The 22,903-nt window shown below is 64.2% G+C and overlaps 1 protein-coding gene across 1 annotated transcript in view; it reads right to left on the bottom strand.

Annotated features, from left to right (window-relative positions):
* LOC138828763 (transmembrane protein 132B-like) overlaps nucleotides 1-14,100 on the bottom strand; it is a 141,910-nt gene extending 127,810 nt beyond the window's left edge. The window contains exon 1 of the mRNA XM_070024893.1: nucleotides 13,958-14,100. Coding sequence (XP_069880994.1) covers nucleotides 13,958-14,024 — 67 coding nt within the window. The 5' untranslated portion in view covers nucleotides 14,025-14,100. The remainder of the gene's footprint in view (nucleotides 1-13,957) is intronic.
* Between the last annotated feature and the right edge of the window lie 8,803 nt (nucleotides 14,101-22,903).

Below are 22,903 nucleotides of genomic sequence, written 5' to 3'. Positions count from 1 at the left end.
GGTGGGGGGAGGGGGGAGGCAGGGAAGGGAAGTGAAGGGTAAACAAAGGAGGAGGCTGCAATGCTTGGTAAGAAATGTATGCATTATTCTGCCCATGTAATTGTAGCCCCTCTGTACAGTATGTTCTCAAATAAAATAAAATACAATTTAAAAAAAAAAAAAAAAAAAAAAAAAAGAAAATGCCAAGAGAGAGAGCTTAAGGCCTTGAGTTCAAGCTCTGATACTGACACAAAGAAAAAAGTCAGGTGCTGGTGGTGCACACCTGTAATCTTAGCTACTCAAGAGGCTGAGATCTAAGGATCACAGGTCAAAGCCAGCCCAGGCAGAAAAGTCCCTGTGAGACTCTTATTTCCAATTACTCACTTAAAACCTGGAAGTAGAGTGTAGCTCCAAGTGGTAGAGCTTTAAGCCATGAGCAAAAGGCTCAGGGACAGCACCCAGGCCCTGAGTTCAAACCCCACACCTGACAAAAAGAAAAAAGGAATTCAGCTTGAAGTGTGTTGAGAAGAGGACAACCCCTTGGGTCACACAGCTGACACTTCTGAGGTTGAGCTCTTGTGGAAAAGGGATTTGGGGTGCTCAGGTACAGTCCCCAATAAGCCTGCTCCTCAACCTCCACATGGATGTCCTAGGGTGATTTTAGTTTGTGTATTTCCAGCTATGGGGTTTTTCCATTTCTCCTACTGGCAGAGCGCACCTCTGTGACCAGGTGACAAGAGCCACCATGGGGCTTCTCCCGACAGGTGACAAGTCACCATGGATGGGGCTCCTCCTGAGAGGTGACAAGTCACCATGGATGAGGCTCCTCCTGACAGGTGACAAGTCACCATGGATGGGGCTCCTCCTGACAGGTGACAAGTCACCACGGATGGGGCTCCTGACAGGTGACAAGTCACCACGGATAAGGATCCTCCTGACAGGTGACAAGTCACCATGGATGGGGCTCCTGACAGGTGACAAGTCACCATGGATGGGGCTCCTCCTGACAGGTGACAAGTCACCATGAGTGGGGCTCCTCCTGACAGGTGACAAGTCACCACGGATGGGGCTCCTCCTGACAGGTGACAAGTCACCACGGATGGGGCTCCTCCTGACAGGTGACAAGTCACCACGGATGGGGCTCCTGACAGGTGACAAGTCACCATGGATGGGGCTCCTCCTGACAGGTGACAAGTCACCATGGATGGGGCTCCTGACAGGTAACAAGTCACCACGGATAAGGATCCTCCTGACAGGTGACAAGTCACCATGGATGAGGCTCCTGACAGGTGACAAGTCACCATGGATGGGGCTCCTGACAGGTGACAAGTCACCACGGATGGGGCTCCTGACAGGTGACAAGTCACCATGGATGGGGCTCCTCCTGACAGGTGACAAGTCACCACGGATGGGGCTCCTGACAGGTGACAAGTCACCATGGATGGGGCTCCTCCTGACAGGTGACAAGTCACCATGGATGGGGCTCCTCCTGACAGGTGACAAGTCACCATGGATGGGGCTCCTCCTGACAGGTGACAAGTCACCATGGATGGGGCTCCTCCTGACAGGTGACAAGTCACCATGGATGGGGCTCCTCCTGACAGGTGACAAGTCACCATGGATGGGGCTCCTCCTGACAGGTGACAAGTCACCATGGATGGGGCTCCTGACAGGTGACAAGTCACCATGGATGGGGCTCCTCCTGAGAGGTGACAAGTCACCATGGGCAGGGCTCCTCCTGACAGGTGACAAGTCACCACGGATGGGGCTCCTCCTGACAGGTGACAAGTCACCACGGATGGGGCTCCTCCTGACAGGTGACAAGTCACCACGGATGGGGCTCCTCCTGACAGGTGACAAGTCACCACGGATGGGGCTCCTCCTGACAGGTGACAAGTCACCATGGATGGGGCTCCTCCTGACAGGTGACAAGTCACCATGGATGGGGCTCCTCCTGACAGGTGACAAGTCACCATGGATGGGGCTTCTGACAGGTGACAAGTCACCACGGATGAGGCTCCTCCTGACAGGTGACAAGTCACCACGGATGAGGCTCCTCCTGACAGGTGACAAGTCACCATGGATGGGGCTCCTCCTGACAGGTGACAAGTCACCATGGATGGGGCTCCTGACAGGTGACAAGTCACCATGGATGGGGCTCCTCCTGACAGGTGACAAGTCACCATGGATGGGGCTCCTGACAGGTGACAAGTCACCACGGATGGAGCCATGAGGACTGCTTGGAGCGCTGAGCCCTGTGGTGACTCCACGCCAACATGGGACCAAGCTGGCAGCTGTGATGTGCGCATGCCAGGCCCGTTTTTCACCAGTCATTGGCCCAGCCACGGTCATGTGACCAGCTCTGGCATAATCCACGAGGCCTAAAGAAAAGGCGTGTTCTCCTTGGTTGATGCAAGTCATGAGCCCACCTCCGGGGGAGGAGAAAGCTGGGCCCGCAGAGCCTGGAGCCACCGGTTCCCGGAGCAAAGCCCCGCGTCTCAGACGCAGGCAGCAGCAGACAACCTCCACCACGGAGCAGCAGGCGCTGCGGGAGACTGAGGGGCAGGAGGAAAAGCGTGGCGTGGTACCTGCCTGTCATCCCAGCTTCCAGCCGCGCTGGGCGGGGTCGGGCAAGCACAGAGGGCTCAGGGCTCCTGGGCGACCCCGGGGCGGGAGCCACAGGGTAAAGCCTGGGAGACTGGGGGCAGGGGGCCGCCCAGGCCCTGCCCCCGGCCCGCCCTGTGCGCAGGCCCCGCCCCAGGCCCTGCCCCGGCCCGCCCTGTGCGCAGGCCCCGCCCCAGGCCCCGCCCCGGCCCGCCCTGTGCGCAGGCCCCGCCCCAGGCCCCGCCCCAAGCCCAGGCCCTGCCCGCACCAGGCCCCACCCCACGCCCAGGCCCTGCCCCCGGCCCCGCCCTGTGCGCAGGCCCCGCCCTGTGCGCAGGCCCCGCCCCACGCCCCGCCCCCACAGGCGCTTCCCCACTGTGACTCTGCCCCAGCCCCAGGCGGGGCTGACCCCCAGAGGGCAGGTCACGCCAGCTTGTTCCTTCTCCGTGATTCTCTGTGTTCTGGATGATTCCCAGCGCTGCCCAGAGCTCGGTAGCACCGCACACATTTGTGTGTCATGGGAAAGGCTCTCTAAAAAGCACCAGGAATCCGCCCACCGTCATGACTGGCCCAGTTAAATGACCGGCCCGGCGGGAGCAGGGCGGAGCAGGGCCCGCCCGCGCCTGACCCTGACACCACAGGTCCTCTTACAATCATGTCCCCCGGAAACAATTCGGGGAGGAGCCCCCAGGGCCTCCCCAACCTTCCCCGCGCCTCAGTTCTGAGTGATCATGCAGTGGGGCCATGGGCTTGGGCTCTGAGGCCAGGAGCTCAGGTCACCCCAAATCCACCAGCCAGAACAGACCTACAATCCCTAAGAGAAAGAGCAAGCCGTCCTCACAGCCACTGCGCCCCTGCCACATGCCCGCCACTCCCTGACTGAGGCACAAAGGGGAACCCCAAGGAGCAGGCAGGGTGAGTAGTGGGGGGAGGGGGAGACCACCTGTGGGTACCCCCAGCCTGCCCTGCCCACCAGGACTTTGCTTGGGGAAACTACTCCTGTCCAGGTCCAGAGATGAGCTGCAGGCCTATGCAAGGCTGGTCCAATACAATGTTCCCTCTCCCCTCTCAGCCCCCATGTCAGGGCCTGGCATGCGATCTAGATGCGTCCAGTACAAGTCAGTCCTGGGGCTACTGCTGGGGGGGAGGGAGATTAGGAAAGAAATGTTTGACTTCTGCAGATGGCTGGACAGGATGAAGCCCGCTGTGGCTAGCTCTGTCATGAGGGAGGGAGAGAAGAAGACTAACGGATCACAGGAGAAAGCTGAAGCTCTGTTAGGAGAGAGTGAGCCTCTGGATCCAGCCATGCCCGGAGCCATTTTCCCACGAACATCTCCACCCCAGATCACTAAATGCCCATCTGTATCCTCTACGAGAGCTGCAGTGACGCGCTTCTGCACTTGGCACACTCTCTCCAAGAATCAGCACTAGGCACTCAAACCTCGGTGTCACAGAGGCAACTGCGTCCATCTTTACAACAACCCAAAAGGGAAAAAACACAAGCGCTGGGCGTGCTGGGACATGCCTGCCACCCCTGCCACGCGGGATGTGAGTAGGGGAGGACCGCTGTCCAGGGAGAGCCAGCCAGAAGTGCAGAGCCCTGCTTGATAAACGACGAAAGCAAAAAGGGATGGAGAATGCCTGCCTAGCAAGAACAAGGCCCTGAGTTCTAACTTCAGTACTGCCCACAAGAGAGAGGCCAGGCCCATGAAAGAACCGCAGGGTGGGGAGAGGGAGTGGAGAGCGACGAACCAGTGGAGCTCTTCACACTCGCCCCTGCAGCTCCCCACAAGGGGTCTTCTGAGCTGTGAGTGCTGAGCTTTGCCTGCAGAGCAAAAAATAGCTTGCACACATATGCTACTATTTTTAAAATGTTACATAAATGCTACTGTAATTACCAAAACCCACACATTCAAAAGCAGCACTGAATTGATGGCGACTTTCGATCAATATGTTTTTCTTTTTCAACCAAGAGATACCAAGCCCACAATTCTCCTCGTTTGTCTTTGAAGTTACACAGGGCCCCTCGCTCTGGGCCACAAGCAGAGTGGCTGTAAACACACATTTGCAGACAAGTCCTGCCCAGCCATTGAAGGCCAACTCTGAAAGCTTGTCTGTAAAAAGACCAGATAGCAGGCTGTCTGCTTGGTCTATGGAGCCACATACATAATCTCTATCTAACAAGCTTCCTTAAGGGATATGTGAACATAGGCATGACTACGTTCCAATAAAACTTTATTAACAAAAACAAGTAGAAGCCAGTTTTGGTCTATGACCCCAGTTTGCTAACACTGAGCATAAAAGGTACAGAAGATGACAAGGAACAAGTCAGGCAGCACAAGGCATCGACACGGCCCTCACAGGTCATGGAAATGGCTGGGTGTTGGTGACCATACCTACAATCCCAAGCTACTCAGGAAGCTGAGTCCAGCCCGGGCAGGAAAGTCTGTGAAACTCATCTCAGATTAACCAGCAAAAAGCTGGAAGTAAAGCTGTAGCTCAAGTGGTAAAGCACCAGCCTTAAGCAGAAAAAGCTAAGTGATATTCCCTAGGCCCTGAGTTCAAGCCCCAGCAATGAATGTCAAGTGTCACAGGAAGGGATGTAGGAGATTGAATGTGATTGACTTGTGCTTTTGCCTGCACAGCAACACACAGCAGGTACACCTATGTGGAGACCACCAAAACAATCCCACCATCCACCCCACTGAAGACAGGGCCTGTGTTCGCCTGGTCACTGCCGTTCCTCCAGAGCCACCAGCGGTGCCCGGCACAGGTGGCACTGTGAAGATGCCTTCTGCTTCATGAGACCAGCATGGGGGGTGGGCTGGCCTGAAAGACCTTCCAGGAAAAAGACCAGCAGGAAACCAAAGTCAGAGCCTGCCCTTACATGCTGGGGAAACTGAGTCTCAGAGAGGTCAAAGGGCTAGGCTGAACTGTTCACAATAGCCAGGATATGGAAACAACCCAGATGCCCCACCACAGATGAATGGATCCAAAAATTGTGGTATCTATACACAATGGAATATTATGCAGCCATTAGAAATGACAAAATAATGGCATCTGCAGGGAAATGGATGGGGCTAGAAGAAATCATGTTGAGTGGGGTAAGCCAAGAGCAAAGAGACAAACGGTACATGGTCTCCCTGATAAGTGGATGTTAAATCCAAAATGTTAGGTGATACGACAAAATTAACAAGACTTAAGAAACAAAGAACTTCCACTCATCTGGCCGAACCACTACTAAATATCCCCATGCTGCTGATCACATGTATGGTGCATAACATGTGTACACCGTTATATGTTATAGACCATGATAGACAATTTGCTCCAGGAAAGTTAGAATGAGTTTGTGACTTTAAATGAGCATCACTATCCCACAATACTGTGAAATTTGGGAAATTATGAAAACACTTAATCACAATAAAAAAAAAAAAACACCAGAAAAAAAATACACTTGACTGTGGAGATTTTACTTGAAACAAAACATTTAAAAAAGGGGGGGGGCTAGGCTGACATTGTCCACGTCTCCCAGATTCTTATCTGAACCGCACATCTGGACTGTGATCATTCCTGCAAGCAGCAAAACGCGATGGCCAGATGAGGCCCCCACCGGGTGGGAGGGCCCACGCTGCCACCGCACCACACAACGCCCCTTTCCACAGAGACGGGGGCAAGCTTCCCCTCCCCGCCAACCCACCCGCAGGACGAGGGGGCAGACCTGCCTGGCAAGAGACGTCCTCCCCTTCCCGCAGCCCCCCTTTCAGGGATCCCCACCCCCCCCCGCCCCCAGGGTCCCCTCCTCCTGCCCACGGTGCCAGGCAGACCTGAGAAGGCACCGCGTGCTGTTCACACCGGCGCCTTTCTGTGCGCACCCTTCTTGTGACCATTAATAGCGCAGGACCCCACAGCCCCGGACCCTCTGGGCCCTGCCTCTCAAACACCATCAGACGTAAGGAGTTGCTCCCAGAGGGTTCGTTCAAGTCAACACTACAAGATGCCAGGCTCCCAGACCCCAGGAAGGTTGGACACTCCATCAGCCTCTAGATGAAAGGAAGAGTCAAAATGCACTCCGTTGATTTCTTATGTAACTATGTTGGGACAGAAGCATGGGAATGGTTAGGGGTCCACTAAGGAGTCGGGTGTCAGGGAAGCAGCAGAAGTCAGAGCCTCCAGGCTGCCATGCCAGGGACTGGACGGAGAATCCCAGGGTCCAGGAGCTGGCGCACCCCTCCCCTTCCCTGGAGGGGAGTACTGGACGGGAAGGTGTGCCGTGGGGCAGTGGGAGGGGCAGTGACCACCAGCTCCCTGCATCCACTCCATCCTGAGCCTGAGATGACCGCTCCATGGGGCACATGTGTCTCCTGTGCTCCATGACAGCCCAGGACGGGGCTGGGAAGGTGGCTCAGTGGTAGAGTGCTTGCCTTGCATGCATGAGGCCCTGGGTTCGATTCCTCAGCACCACATAAGCAGGAAAAACAAAAAACAGAAGTGGCGCTGTGGCTCAAGTGGTAGAGCGCTAGCCTTGAGCTGAGCTGAGGGACAGCGCCCAGGAGTTCAGGTCCCACGACCGACCAAAAAAAGAAAGCACAGGACTGCAAAATGAGTGCATGAAGGAAGGATGGAAGGAAGGAATGGGTGAGTGGACTGGCTGGCATTCTGGCACCATACAGAGGACCTGGCAAACATTCACCTTCCTCTCATGGCCCCTTCAGGTCATCTGGGTCTCGGGTAAGAAAAGTGCCCCCTCCTTTAAGAAGTCTTCCTGCATTAGCCCCGCCCCCCCGCCCATCACTATGTGGGGGGCTAAGAGGGACAATGAGGAACTGTGAGGAGCCCCGACCAACACCACAGACTGGCTTGTGAGGAGCTACAGGCACCGCGAGCACCTTGCGAGGAGTACTGTGCGAGGAGTACTGTGCGCAGAGTACTGTGCGAGGAGTACTGTGCGAGGACCATATGTGGACTGTGTGTGTAGTGTGTGAACTGTGTGAGGACTGGATTGCAGTGTGTGTGTAGTGTGTGAGGAATGTGTGTGTAGTGTATGTAGTGTGTGTAGTGTGTGTAGTGTATGTAGTGTGTGAGGAATGTGTGTGTAGTGTATGTAGTGTGTGTAGTGTGTGTAGTGTGTGTGTAGTGTGTGTAGTGTGTGTAATGTGTGTGGACTGTGTGTGGTGTGTGTAGTGTGTGTAATGTGTGTAATGTGTGTGGACTGTGTGTGGTGTGTGTAGTGTGTGTAGTGTGTGTAGTGTGTGTGGACTGTGTGTGGTGTGTGTAGTGTGTGTAGTGTGTGTAATGTGTGTGGTGTGTGTAGTGTGTGTAGTGTGTGTGGTGTGTGTAATGTGTGTGGTGTGTGTAGTGTGTGTGGTGTGTGTAGTGTGTGTAGTGTGTGTAGTGTGTGTGGACTGTGTGTAGTGTGTGTAGTGTGTGTAGTGTGTGTGGTGTGTGTGGTGTGTGTAGTGTGTGTAGTGTGTGTAGTGTGTGTGGTGTGTGTAGTGTGTGTAGTGTGTGTAGTGTGTGTAGTGTGTGGACTGTGTGTAGTGTGTGTGGACTGTGTGTGTAGTGTGTGTAGTGTGTGTAGTGTGTGTAGTGTGTGTGTAGTGTGTGTGGTGTGTGTAGTGTGTGTGGACTGTGTGTAGTGTGTGTAGTGTGTGTAGTGTGTGTAGTGTGTGTGGTGTGTGTAGTGTGTGGACTGTGTGTAGTGTGTGTAGTGTGTGTGGACTGTGTGTAGTGTATGAGGACTGTGTGTGGACTGTGTGGACTGTGTGTAGTGTGTGTGGACTGTGTGTAGTGTGTGTAGTGTGTGTAGTGTGTGTAGTGTGTGTGTAGTGTGTGTAGTGTGTGTAGTGTGTGTGGTGTGTGTTGTGTGTGTGGTGTGTGTGGTGTGTGTGGTGTGTGTAGTGTGTGTGTAGTGTGTGTGGTGTGTGTAGTGTGTGTGTAGTGTGTGTGGTGTGTGTGTAGTGTGTGTGGTATGTGTAGTGTGTGTGGTGTGTGTAGTGTGTGTAGTGTGTGTAGTGTGTGTAGTGTGTGTGTAATGTGTGTGGACTGTGTGTGGACTGTGTGTAGTGTGTGTGGTGTGTGTTCACTGGGGGCTCTGGAGCATGGCATTTAAGCTGAAAGGAGGGCAGGGAACGGGACAGGGCTCCTCCGGGCAGAAATCAGGAGCTGCAGGCATGCCAGCCCTGCCCCGGCATGTCAGGGCTCCTCCACCCTCCACCATCGCTGCCCCGAACCCAGCCAAGTCCTGCCTCGCCATACTGGCTCTCACGGCGCCCCGGCCCTCCCCCATCTGACCCCATCACCCCTCCCCTGCCCACTCCACAGCTATCCCCCTCCTGCCCCTCCCCTGCCCCCTCCAAACCCGTCCCCCCTCCTGCCCCTCCCCTGTCCCCTCCCGCCCCTCCCCTACCCCCTCCACACTCGTCCCCCCTCCTGCCCCTCCCTCCACACCTGTCCCCCCTCCTGCCCCTCCCGTCCCCTCCACACCTGTCCCCCCCTCCTGCCCCTCCCCTGCCCCCTCCACACCTGTCCCCCGTCCCCCACCTCCCTTGCCCCCTCCACACTTGTCCCCCCTCCTACCCCTCCCCTGCCCCCCCTCCACACCTGTCCCCCCTCCTGCCCCTCCCCTGCCCCCTCCACACTTGTCCCCCCTCCTGCCCCTCCCCTGCCCCCTCCACACCTGTCCCCCGTCCCACCCCTCCCCTGCCCCCTCCACACTTGTCCCCCCTCCTACCCCTCCCCTGCCCCCCCTCCACACTTGTCCCCCCTCCTGCCCCTCCCCTGTCCCCTCCACACCTGTCCCCCCCTCCTGCCCCTCCCCTGCCCCCTCCACACTTGTCCCCCCTCCTGCCCCTCCCCTGCCCCCCTCCACACTTGTCCCCCCTCCTGCCCATCCCCTGCCCCCTCCACACCTGTCCCCCCTCCCGCCCATCCCCTGCCCCCTCCACACCTGTCTCCCCTCCTGCCCCTCTCCTGCCCCCCTCCACACCTGTCCCCCCTCCCGCCCCTCCCCTGCCCCCTCCACACCTGTCCCCCCTCCCGCCCCTCCCCTGCCCCCTCCACACCTGTCCCCCCTCCCGCCCCTCCCCTGCCCCCTCCACACTTGTCTCCCCTCCCGCCCCTCCCCTGCCCCCTCCACACTTGTCCCCCCTCCCGCCCCTCCCCTGCCCCCTCCACACCTGCCCCCCTCCTGCCCCTCCCCTGCCCCCTGCACACTTTTCCCCCCTCCTCCACACCTGTCCCCCTTCTTTCCCCTCCCCTGCCCCCTCCACACCTGCCCCCCCTCCTGCCCCTCCCCTGCCCCCCCTCCTGCCCCTCCCCTGTCCCCTCTACATCTGCCCCCCCTCCCATCCCTCCCACCCCGGCTCCGGGCAGAGGATGGCAGTTGGACCCCAGCCTCCCCTCTGTGATGAGAGTGGGGGTGGGGTGCAGATGGGGAAACTGAGGCTCTGGACCGGCTCCGCGGGGCCCTCGCTCTGCAGCTCCCGCCGGCGCCTCCCCGCACCCGAGTGCTCCCCATCCCGCCTCCTCCGGGACGCGGCTCCAGACCCGGCCCAGACCCGGGGCGGCCAAGGGCGAGGCGCGCTCTCACGCCGCGCGCGCACGCGCACGCGCACGCCCGGCCCGGGCTCAGGCTCCTCACTTGTAAAACAGCGCGAGAAGGCTGTGGAAGACCCGCGAGGCCCAGGAAGGGCTCGGAACATTCCAGAAGCAAGATGGAGTCTTAGGACTCCACTCCTGAGACCAGAAGAAGGAAAAGGGATCCAGCCTGCCGACATCTGGGTGTCCGAGCACCCCTTAGGGAGTGGGCCCCGCTGCCCCAGAGGCCGCTGCGCATGCTCTGTGCACTTGCCCCCTCACACACACACACAGACCACTGCGCGTGCTCTGTGCACTTCCCCCCTCACACACACACACAGGCCACTGCGCGTGCTCTGTGCACTTGCCCCCTCACACACACACACACAGGCCACTGCGCGTACTCTGTGCACTTGCCCCCTCACACACACACACACAGGCCACTGCGCGTGCTCTGTGGGCCGGGCCGGGCCTGTCTGTGGGATGCGGGTCCAGTGACGGCCTCGGTCCCCGGAGCCGCGGACTCCACGAGCAGCCTCCGCGCCTCTGTGGGGCTTTCCTCCCATCTTCCCGGCTCCTCCCGTGGGGTCGCAGCCCCAGGGACCGCGCTGCAGAGGTCAGTGCCAGGAAAGGCCCAGACGACGCGTGAAGAACGTGCTGGAAGGGGCAGGGAGCGGGGCCGGGAGCGGCTCTGTACGTCTGCGCGGGGCTGGGCTCCACGCACACCACCGCAGAGGCTGCGCCGCCACGCCCTCCCCACGCGTGGGAGCCCCGACATCACTGGGGGAGCCCGGCCTCGGCCCGCCACGCGCCCCACCCACCACCCACATGAGCCAGAGAGGGCGCGGGCTGAGCCCTCTGCTCTGAGCCAGCGCGGCCTGGCCCACCTCCAGCTGGCGCGTGGGAGCAGGCGGGGCCAGCCACGCCACAGACCCCCGCACGCACAGACCCCGCGCACAAATCCCCACACACACACACAGACGCCATCGCGCACAGACCCTCCCCCCCCACGCAGACCTCCCCGCACACAGGCCCTCCCCCCACCCTACCCCCCGCGTAGACCCCCACGCAGACCCCGGTGCCCACAGACCACACCCGCACAGATTCCCTCCCCCCTCGCATGCACAGAACCCCCGGCGCACAGATCTCGGTGCGCAGACACACCGCCCCCCCCCAGCACAGACCCCGCTCACAGACCTCCGCACACACAGACCCCCAACGCAGAGATCCCCATTCAGAGCCCCCACACGAACAGACCTCCGTGCACAGACCCCCGCGCAAAGACCCCACCACGCACAGATCCTGGCACACAGACACCCCCCCCACAGACCTCCAAGCACAGACCTCCGCGCACAGACCTCCCCATGCACAGACCCCTGTGCACAGGCCCCCGCGCACACGGGCCCTCGCGCACAGGCCCCCATGCACACAGACCCTACACACACACAGACTCGAGCGCACAGATCCCCACGCGCAGACCCATGCGCAGACCCCCGCGTGCAGACACCCCTACCCCGCACACAGACCCCTGCGCACAGACCCCCGCTCGCACAGACACCCCTACCCCGCACACAGACCCCTGCGCACAGACCCGCGCACACAGATCCCCGCACACAGACCCCTGCGCACAGACCCGCGCACACAGATCCCCGCACACAGACCCCGGCGCACAGACCCCCCGCGCAGACCTCTGCGCACAGACCCCCGCTCGCACAGACACCCCTACCCCGCACACAAACCCCTACGCACAGATCCCCACGCAGACCCATGCTCACAGACCCACCCGCACAGACACACACACACCCACAGATCCCTGTGTGCACAGACACCCCCCCACCCGCACAGACCCCCCGCATGGGGCGGTGGAGCTCAGCACCCAAGTGTGTTACACAGCGGGGCCTGGTCGCCGAGCTGGGAGTCGAGCTAATCCGGCGGAGCACAGTTCCCTCTGTGTGCACCCTGGCAAGCCTGCGGAGCAGTCCACCCACCGCGTTCCCTGCCATAGCAGCTACCCACGCGGGAAGGCGCCGTGGGAGCCCGCGTTCTTGCCTCTGAACTCAGCCAGCCCCTCTCCCCAAGCCTCAGCCACGAAGTCGCAGCAGACACCATCTGTGAAATCCAGCCAGCTAGGAAGCAGCTCTGGTTAACTCCTCCAAGCCTGTCAACCGAGCACAGGCAGCTGAGTACCTTTCAGGAATTCCAGCCTTCCTGTCTGAGCTACTGCTAAATATAGTTTCCAAACTGCCACCTCCCGGTGCCCCTGGCCGAACACGTCGCTGGCGCTGGGCTCAGCCCTGGCAGCACAACAGGGCCCGGAGCCCACCAGCAGCGCTTTCGGGGTGACACCCCTCCCCTGCCACCACCAGGCCCCCAAGACGCACACGGACACCAGGCCGCAGAGCCGCGGACTCGCGGTGGGGCAGGGCAGGGCAGGCCGGGCACCGCCGGGGCTAGCACGGCAGCTCCCGCTGGGGAGTCCCAGTCACGCAGGAACATAACCCAGCCCATGCTGACCCCCGCGGGGGGACGACATAGCAACAAAATTGCCATCTCAAACCCGAAGACTGTACACTTCGGAGGCCCGTCCCTCTGTCCTTCTCGGGAGGAGGCCGGGGACCCCAGGCTGCAACCCACCGGGAACCCCGAATGCCCGTGACCGCGGCCTGTCATCGCAGCCGGTCAGCAGGCTGAGCCCGCAGGATGGAGGTCGGCAGCCGGCCCGCTGGGAAGGGCCGTGACTCTTACCTCCAATGAACCACAGACAGCCAGAGGTGAGCGGCGGCTCGGGGGCAGCGCCCAGTTCAGGCTCCAGGCAGGACGCACAGACACACGCACGCACGCACACACGCCCAGGCCCGCCGCGGGAGCCCGAGCCAGGGGCCCGGCTCAGCGCTGGGGTCACCTCAGGGCGCCTCGCGGACAGACAGGGACAGACAGACAGACAGCACGCGCCGCGCGGACAGGCGCCGCTGGTGTTTACAGAGAAGGAGAGAAAGTTAAAGTTGCCTGCTTTTCCTCTGGCTGTCTGCGAGCCTGGGTGGGTTCTTGGAGGAGAGGGGAGGACGCGCTCTCGGGCTCCCGCGGTGGGTCCCGCGGCGGCGCGAGCCCGGGGTGACTCCGCCGGCGGAGGAGGGGAGGCGCCGTCATTTGAGATCCGCCTCCTCCAACCCCGCACGGAGGTGGTGGGGAGCTGCCCGAACTCCCGCGAGGACGGAAACGCCTGGGTTTGGCCTTCCCCCGTCCCGGTCGGTCCCGGCGGGCAGCAGAACCCTGGCGCCGGCCCTGGACATCACCCCGTTCCGGGCGGCCCGGGGCTCAGGGCGCGGGGCGCCGCGTCTGCGGGTGGCGGGCGGCCCCTGGCTTGGGCGCTGGGGCGGGGGTGGGGGCCTCCGTGAGGCTGAAAGCAGGGGCGCGAGGGGACGCGGGGAGGGGCTGCGGACGCCGGACGCCTGGCCCGGACGGCCTCAAGGCCCCGCGGGTGTTCCGCGAGCGGGGGCTCCGCGGCCCCAGGCTCCCGCTGGAAACGGGCCGGGGAGGGCGCCCGGGCAGAAGGGACCAGGCCGCCGGGCGCGCGCCCCCGCCCACCCCACCCCGCAGGCGGAGCGAACCCCAGCGGTGCCCCCGTGCGCGGGAAGGGACCCGCGGGGCCGCGGGGGGTCGGGCGGACGGGGGTCTCGCCTCGCACCCCTAGGGTCCCCGATGGTCCCCAGATCTATCCAAGCTGCCCAGGACTGGAGACGCGGGGAGCCAACTTCGCGCGCGGCGGCTGGGGTCGGGGACGGGGTCCGGGACGCGTTACCTGGGCACCGGAGCGCAGTCAGCGCCAGCAGGAGCCCGAGCGGCGGCGCCCGGCCGGGGGGCGGCATGATCCTCGGCGCGCGGCGGGCGCGGTGCGGGGCCGCTCCTGTGCGCGCCCGGTGCGGCCCGGCCCGCGGTTCCGGGGAGCGAGACCCCGCGCCTAGGGCCGGGCGCCAGGCATGGCGGGCTCCCAGCGCGCCGCTCCTCCCCAGACGCAGGCGCCGGGGCCGGCGGCGCCTCCGCGCGCTCTCCCGGGCTCGGCCGTGCGCGCCCGGCGAGCTGGGGCCCGGCTCAGCGCCGCGCGCCCTCGCCCGCCGCCCCGCTCTTGGCCCCGGTTGCGCGGCCCCCGCCGCCGCCGGCGCCGCGGCTCCTGCGCCCCAGCGCCCGTCCCATCCCGGCCGCGCCGCGCCGCCTCGGCCAGCGCCAGCTGCCGGCCGCCCTCCAGCCAGCGAGCGAGTGAGCGAGCGACCGAGGGCGCGAGCGCCGCCAGGAGGGAGGGCTGCGGGAGGGAGGGGCCGGGAGGGGCGGGCGTGGGAGGGGCCAGCGGGGGGAGGGGGAACCGGGCACCCGCGGCAGCACCACCGGCAGGCGGCCGGACGATGCGGGGGGGCGCCGGGCCCGCGGGAGCGGAGTGCGGGGCAGGGCGGGCCGAGCCTCCAGCTGACCCGAGTGCGGGGCAGGGCGGGCCGGGCCTCCAGCTGACCAGAGTGCGGGGCGGTCCTGGGTCTCCAGCTGACCAAAGTGCGGGGCAGGTGGGAGGGGAGCGGAGTGCGGGGTGAGGCCCGCGGACGGGACGGCGACGTCAGGGGCGGTCGCGTGGCCGGGCGCAGACGCCTGCGGGGGGCGGGCGCCGTCCGCAGGGGCAAGGCGGGGACCCGGACCCGAGTTGGCCCGGGTTTTTCGGCGCCGTGGGCGAGGCCTCAGCCCGTGTGGGGAGGGAGGTCTCAGGTCAGAGGTCACGAGGGTCAAAAACCGTTGATCCGTTCGAATGAATGAGTCTCGCCGGGCGCACGGGTCCTGTCCTCAGCCCCCCACCCCCCTCCCCCCGCAGGCCTGGAAAGTTCTGGCCGCTCTGGAAGACCTGGCTGAGATCCTGCCCCGCGCGTTCCCCCGCGCCTGCCCCGCGCTCCTGCCTCTGTTTTTCAGGGTAGGAAAGTGGGTCAAACTCTTAGAAACCAAGACGACGTGGGGACGCCGCGGCTGGCTTCTGGGCTGAGACCCGCTCCGCCCGCCTGACCTCCACCCCGCCAGGCCTCCACCCGGCCCGGCCTCCGCCCCGCCGATGGAGCCATCTGGGCGCTCGCCTGTTCCTGGGGACACGGCCCTCCTGGCCCCCCGCACCGCGGGCCAGGCCCCCGACCTGGGCCTGGACCTGCGCCCGCCCGAGTGGACGCGTCTGAAGAGCCTGATGGGGCTCCGGGCACAGCCCCGCGCCCGCTCTGCACCCCCGGCCGGCGGGGCGCGGGGCACAGAGCGCGGGGCGCGGGGTGCGTGCCCGGCCTGCCCGTGGCGCGGCACCCGCAGTCCTCCGGATGACCGAAGGACGACGTAGCCGGGGCAAACCGCTTTGGGCCTCCCAGGGCTGGACAGTGGGAACTGGGGACGTGGGAGGCCCAGCGGCCCCTCACCCCTTTTCTCCCCCAAGCTCGCGTTTCCTCGAGCTGAGCGCCTACTGCGTGCAGGGAACGTGCGGCGAGGGCCACGCCTGGGGGCGGCAGGTCACAGCCGGGGACTCGCCAACCCTGTTCCCCAGCCGGCCTGCCCTCCCCCGCCCCCCCCGGCCGGCCTGCCCTCCCCCGCCCCCCCCAGCCGGCCTGCCCTCCCCCGCCCCCCCCAGCCGGCCTGCCCTCCCCCGCCCCCCCAGCCGGCCTGCCCTCCCCCGCCCCCCCAGCCGGCCTGCCCTCCCCCGCCCCCCCCAGCCGGCCTGCCCTCCCCCGCCCCCCCAGCCGGCCTGCCCTCCCCCGCCCCCCCAGCCGGCCTGCCCTCCCCCGCCCCCCCAGCCGGCCTGCCCTCCCCCGCCCCCCCCAGCCGGCCTGCCCTCCCCCGCCCCCCCCAGCCGGCCTGCCCTCCCCCGCCCCCCCAGCCGGCCTGCCCTCCCCCGCCCCCCCCAGCCGGCCTGCCCTCCCCCGCCCCCCCAGCCGGCCTGCCCTCCCCCTGCCCCCCCAGCCGGCCTGCCCTCCCCCGCCCCCCCCAGCCGGCCTGCCCTCCCCCGCCCCCCCCGGCCGGCCTGCCCTCCCGCCCTCCGGGGGCCGGGGTGGGGCGGGGAGGGTCTGCTCTGGGATGAGTTCCGCACTCTCTCAGCTCCCCGTGCCGCGGGAGAGCCCAGCCCCCATGGGTGGTGCAGGTCCCGCCCCGCACCGGGGTAGGAGTTCAACCTGTCGGGGCAGAGGAAGGCAGAGGTCGGCCCGGGACAAGGCCGCCCCAACGCCAGACCTCCCCTGCGTCCACATGGGGAAACTGCGACCGCAAGGGCCTCGCCACGTTCCGCACGTGTGGGTCCCGACCAGGGGCGTCCCGGCCCCGCCGCGCCACAACGCATCCCGCACCCAGCGGACCTGCCGGCCCGGGCCACGCCCCCTCCGGCCGCGGCCCCGCCTCTGCCAGAAGCCCCGCCCCTCCGCGCGCGGCCCCCGCCTCTGTCCGAAGCCCCGCCCCTCCGCCACGGCCCCGCCTCTGTCCGAAGCCCCGCCCCTCCGCCACGGCCCCGCCTCTGTCCGAAGCCCCGCCCCCTCCGGCCGCGGCCCCGCCTCTGTCCGAAGCCCCGCCCCTCCGCGCGCGGCCCCGCCTCTGTCCGAAGCCCCGCCCCTCCGCGCGCGGCCCCGCCTCTGTCCGAAGCCCCGCCCCTCCGCGCGCGGCCCCCGCCTCTGTCCGAAGCCCCGCCCCTCCGCGCGCGGCCCCGCCTCTGTCCGAAGCCCCGCCCCTCCGCCACGGCCCCGCCTCTGTCCGAAGCCCCGCCCCTCCGCGCGCGGCCCCGGCCGCCTCCACCGCATCTCGGCCTCTGCCCACACTTCCACCCACCCACCCCTCGCCACCTATCCCCCCTCCCATCCCTCCCCCCCACCCCGGAGCCTGCCCACACCGCCTGGCATCTGCCCGCGGCCCCGCCCCCGCGTCTCCCAGAAGCCCCGCCCACACCTCCGCCCCCGCGTCTGCCCACAGCTCCACCGCATCATAGAGTAACGTCGCCATCTGGTGGTCAGGGCCGGCACTGCAGGCTTCCGGCGACACCCCCCACCCCGGGCCTGCGGCCGGGCACGCGGGGGCGGCTGGGCACAGACCTTCCAGGAGCCGGCCCGCCGAGGCACTGCCCGAGCCGTAGGCCCCGACCTTCCTGGGTCACGCCATCTCTGCAGACCGCGGCTGCCTGGGGTCACATTCGGAGGCCAGCCCTGTCCTCTCGGGGTCGCTCGTGGCCGAGGACCCCTGGGCTTGAGCAGACGCGTCCAGGACGCACAGGGTGAACAATCGCTGGGTGATAGGCGATCGGTGATGGGTAGATGACGGGTAAGATGGATAGCGGTGACAGCTGACGGATGGATGGACGTGGGTGGACGGCCAGGTAGCCAGGTGATGGGCAGCTGGAGGGAGGGATGGCAGAGCGATGGTCTGACGCAGGCAGGAGTGGATGGATGGGCGGGTGGGTGGATGGAGGGATAGGTGAACTTGGAGATAAACCCAGCGGATAGATGAATGGTGGGTGCGTGGGTAATTTGATGCAAGATGGATGGATGGACGGACTGAGGATGGAAAATGGAGGGTGCGATGGATGGAAACGGCTGAGGAAACTGAGGATCAGAGGACAGATACAGAGCAGAGCCGTGGGGCAGTGGTGGTGCTGCCACTGATGAGAACTGAGGGCAGAGGGACTGGAGTCGCTCCCCGAAACAGTGCTGCCTGCCCATGGTGGGGGGCAGGGCCACTCCGTCCCACCCACGCCACGCAGGCCCGGCCCTGGGCCCGCAGGCCCAGCAGCGCCCCAGCCTCCCCCAGCTGCCCAGAGCAGAACCCAGCAGGCAGACTCTCCAGTGTCTGTGAGGACGCTTCACCTACAACCCGCCACACCAGCAGGCTGAGGACCTGCGGGGGAGACGCTGAGGCTCGGGGAGCCCGAAGCCATCCCGGAGGCAGAACTGGGGCTGCAAGTGAGAATAAAGACCTGCAAGGCCCTCTCCCGGCCACCCCGTGGCCTGTCCGACTCTTCAGGCTCCTCAGGCTCTCGTTCTGTCCTGTTTTGGAGGGCGGGAAGTGGAACCCGCAGCCATGCGCATGCCTGAGGCCTCCGCCGCAGCGTGGGACCCCGTCCAGGGGGGCTGTCCTGACAACGTGCCCTCAAACCAAGATCCTCCGTGGAGCTACCCGGGCTGGCCGGGTGTTGCTCCTCTGTCCTGCTCCGTGCTGGAGCGCGCTGAGGTCCGGCAGGTGAAGGAGGAGCAGGAGTCACAGCTGGCAAGCCGCAGCGCCCGTCTCTCTCCCCCGACCCCGGCAGACGCGCAGAGCGAGTGACCGCCCCAGAGGCGGGCCGGAGACCCTGGGCGGCCCCACGGCCTGGTGGAAGCCAGGCCTGCCTTCTGGAACGCTTAGAACGTGCCGTCAGAGGGAGCCGCGGGCAGTGAACCCCACACATAACCGTTGCCCGCGGTGGACAGCCCGGCGGGTGAGGAGACCTCCCTGAGCCTGCCTCACTCATTCATTTATTCAATCATTCACTCACATCCCATCGCGCCGGGAGCCCAGTTCCATGCACTGGGAAGGTGATAAGAATCAGGGCAGTCCGTGCTCCCGGGCCAGGGTGAACCACACGAACAGCCAGGCTCAGCAGAGGCCGGAGCACGGTGAGCGGGAGGCGGAGGCTGCGTGTTTTTAGAGCAGAGGAGGTGGTTTTAAGCAGGAGGGACCATGCAGGTGACATTAAGCAAGCTCATCAGATGGGGCAGAGCATGCCTGGAGCAGGGCACAGAGGCCTGAGGCCCGGCCAGGCCCTCCCGGCGGGGCCCAAAACCCCAAGGGGGATCCACAGATGCCACAGCGGGAGTAGAACAGCTCTGCACCTCCAGGGCCTCTCCTCCTCCTAATCTCCCCTTCTCCATGTGCCGGAGCCTCCTAGAGTCCTCTTCCTCATTCCCGCCGCAGGGCCTTTGCAATGACATCTCCCATGCCCAGACCATGCTTCCTCCCATCTCTTAAATTTCTCAACAAAACGCCACCTCTGAGCACCTTGCTGTGACCTGTCCACACACAGCCTCACTCCACCCGTCATCCTGACATTCTTCCAGCCGTTCGCCTCCTCCTCAGGAGCTTAGGGGAAATTTGGCCCAGCCAACACTCAAGAAACACGCACTGCTGGAGTGACTGGAAAATTCCGCCCATCCGTCAGTCGCTGCTTTTATTTCTTCCTCAGGAGGGGAAAAGGGAATAATTCACAGGAAAATGAAAATCTTAAGCAAAAGCAAGACACCATTTGCATAATGACGAGCATCTGATTTTTAATCTAATCCACCTCCAAAGTGAAATAAATGCCTGCTGCCCTGGTACAGCCGGGCCCCCCAGAAGAGCTCAGAGAGTCGAGCACAGACATGGGGCGCCCCCACCCCCCAGCAGCACAGCCCTGGACACACCTTCCCCCTAGAGTTCACTAGAGCTCACTAGAACTCGGCGTGCGCAGCCCCTGCGCCCAGCGGCCGCCGACTCCCTGTGCAGGTGTGCGCTCCCGATGCCCGGGGCACCCAGAAGAGGCCGGGACGTCATGTGGGGACCTTTGTCGACCTGACAAAGGACAGGGCGCGGGGGCCTGGCCAGGCCTGGGCTCAGCTTCTTGCTTCAAATGCAGCCTTGATGGGCAGAGTCGCAGCAGCTACCTCGTGACCGTGGGGATGGTGGACAGGCTGTGAGCTGTGTGCACACTCATGACCGTGGGGATGGTGGATGGGCTGTGAGCTGTGTGCACACTCGTGACCGTGGGGATGGTGGACGGGCTGTGAGCTGTGTGTGCACACTCGTGACCGTGGGGATGGTGGACGGGCTGTGAGCTGTGTGCACACTCGTGACCGTGGGGATGGTGGACGGGGCTGTGAGCTCACTGTGCACACTCGTGACCGTGGGGATGGTGGACGGGCTGTGAGCTGTGTGCACACTCGTGACCGTGGGGATGGTGGACGGGCTGTGAGTTCACTGTGTGCACACTCGTGACCATGGGGATGGTGGACGGGCTGAGCTGTGTGCACACTCGTGACCGTGGGGATGGTGGATGGGCTGTGAGCTGTGTGCACACTCGTGACCGTGGGGATGGTGGACAGGCTGTGAGTTCACTGTGTGTGCACACTCGTGACCATGGGGATGGTGGACGGGCTGAGCTGTGTGCACACTTGTGACCGTGGGGATGGTGGACGGGCTGTGAGCTGTGTGCACACTCATGACCGTGGGGATGGTGGACGGGCTGTGAGCTGTGTGCACACTTGTGACCGTGGGGATGGTGGATGGGCTGTGAGCTGTGTGTGCACACTCGTGACCGTGGGGATGGTGGACGGGCTGAGCTGTGTGCACACTCGTGACCGTGGGGATGGTGGATGGGCTGTGAGCTGTGTGCACACTCGTGACCGTGGGGATGGTGGACGGGCTGTGAGCTGTGTGCGCACTCGTGACCATGGGGATGGTAGACGGGCTGTGAGCTCAGTGTGTGCACACTCGTGACCGTGGGGATGGTGGACGGGCTGTGAGCTCACTGTGTGTGCACATTCGTGACCGTGGGGATGGTAGACGGGCTGTGAGCTGTGTGCGCACTCGTGACCGTGGGATGGTAGACGGGCTGTGAGCTGTGTGCGCACTCGTGACCGTGGGGATGGTAGACGGGCTGTGAGCTGTGTGCGCACTCGTGACCGTGGGATGGTAGACGGGCTGTGAGCTCAGTGTGTGCACATTCGTGACCGTGGGGATGGTGGACGGGCTGTGAGCTGTGTGTGCACACTCGTGACCGTGGGGATGGTGGACGGGCTGTGAGCTGTGTGTGCACACTCGTGACCGTGGGGATGGTGGACGGGCTGTGAGCTCCGCGGCGTGACGCACCGCCCAAGTCACTGTCCAAACCACAGTAGTCGCCACTTGATGCTGAAAATACACCCTCGGTGTCTGCCTGTGCTTCACATGTGACTTCCTCCCCCATCTTCCAGCTGGGCCACCTGAGGCCCCCAGGTGCACACATGCGTGCGCACACACGAGCCCCTGGAGGTCTCACGGGGATCCTGGGCTGTGCGGGCCGCAGGCGGAGCTGGCCGCCATCTAACACAGCCAGGGAGGAGCTGGCTGAGGTGGACGGCTCAGTTGACGCCCGAGGCACGGCCACCAGCCGATCAGTGCCCAGCCAGCCACATCCTGGCCGGCCGGCAGCTCAGACCCGACCCCACCTGACCACCACCAGGACAGGCACCCCCAACCAGCAGGGAGCCCGGACGGGTGTGTGTTCTGCTGAGAGAGACAGACAGAAAAACAAAGTAACAGGCAGGCAGGCAGGCAGACAGACAGACAGAGACCAAAAGGAGACAGAAAAAGAGGGAGATAAATTCAGAGAGACAGGCAGAGAAACAGAAATGAAGACTACAAGAGACAAGGTTGGAAAGAGAAGACGGGGGGGGGGGGGAAAGGGGGGGGGACAGTGTCAGGATGGCAGCCACAGCTGCTCCTCCCAGCCCCAAGACAAGGGAGACCATGTCACCTGTGACTGCCCGTCACTGAGAAGAGACCTTGAGTCTGGCCCACACCAGCTCCACAGAGGACAGTCAACCAGGGCAAAAGCTGGCAAGATCCCATCTGACCCGGGCAGCCAGACCCCACCGAAAAGTACCAGAACTGGACATGGTGCAGGCAGCAGAGCATCACAGCACACAGCCCCGAGTTCAAACCCCAGCACTGCCAGAGAGAGGGGGGACTCCGATGTCCTAAGGGCCTCCTCTACTCAAGGGAGGGGATGAACGGAGGCCACAAACCCCAGAACACAGTGCACTTGGGCGAACACCTAACCGCCACCACTCCCCGGCCGCCCCCGGGTGCCGCACAGGGACCCAGAGCCACCCCCCTGCCCAGCGGTCGCGGTTCCTACTGCCAGCGAAGGACCCAGGGCAGCGAGGGGCCCAGCCGAGCACCGTCACGTCCGCAGAAGAGGCTCAGCGGAAGGGAAAGAGACAGCCTGCTGCCGCCATCCGTCCTCCCAACGCCGGGAGCTGCAGCAGTCTTGTGATCATGAGGGAAAGGAACAACACAGCGCCCAGTGACTGTAGGGAAAGGCCCAATACCGGCGCGTACAAGGTCACAGGAAACCACTAAGCCCCACCACTCGGGCGGAGGGGGCGGCCCGGTGCCAGCGACCACCGAAGGGAAGGAGACCACAGCCCACCTTGCAGCGCAAAGCTGGGGCCGAGGAACACGGTCATCCCTACGCTCCAGGGCACACTGGGACACAGCCGTGGGTGGGCACAATCCGGCGCACAGCCGTGGGCTGGCACACCCCGGGCATACTCCGGGGCACACTGGGGCACAGCCGTGGGCTGGCACACCCTGGGCACACTCCGGGGCACACTGGGGCACAGCCGTGGGCTGGCACACCCCGGGCATACTCCGGGGCACAGCCGTGGGCTGGCACACCCGGGGCACACTCCAGGGCACACTGTGGGCACACTCCAGGGCACACTGTGGGCACACTCCGGGGCACACTGTGGGCACACTCCGGGGCACACCCTGGGCACAGCCGTGGGCTGGCACACCCTGGGCACACTCCGGGGCACACCCTGGGCACAGCCGTGGGCTGGCACACCCTGGGCACACTCCGGGGCACACCCTGGGCACACTCTGGGGCACACCCTGGGCACAGCCGTGGGCTGGCACACCCTGGGCACACTCCGGGGCACACCCTGGGCACAGCCGTGGGCTGGCACACCCTGGGCACACTCCGGGGCACACC

The sequence above is a fragment of the Dipodomys merriami genome, unplaced genomic scaffold (genome assembly GCF_024711535.1).
Source record: "Dipodomys merriami isolate MVZ:Mamm:240054 unplaced genomic scaffold, mDipMer1.0.p SCAF_163, whole genome shotgun sequence".
Lineage (NCBI taxonomy): Eukaryota > Metazoa > Chordata > Mammalia > Rodentia > Heteromyidae > Dipodomys > Dipodomys merriami.
Note: the sequence above shows the minus strand (reverse complement) of the source record. Positions and strands in the feature narration are given on the sequence as shown.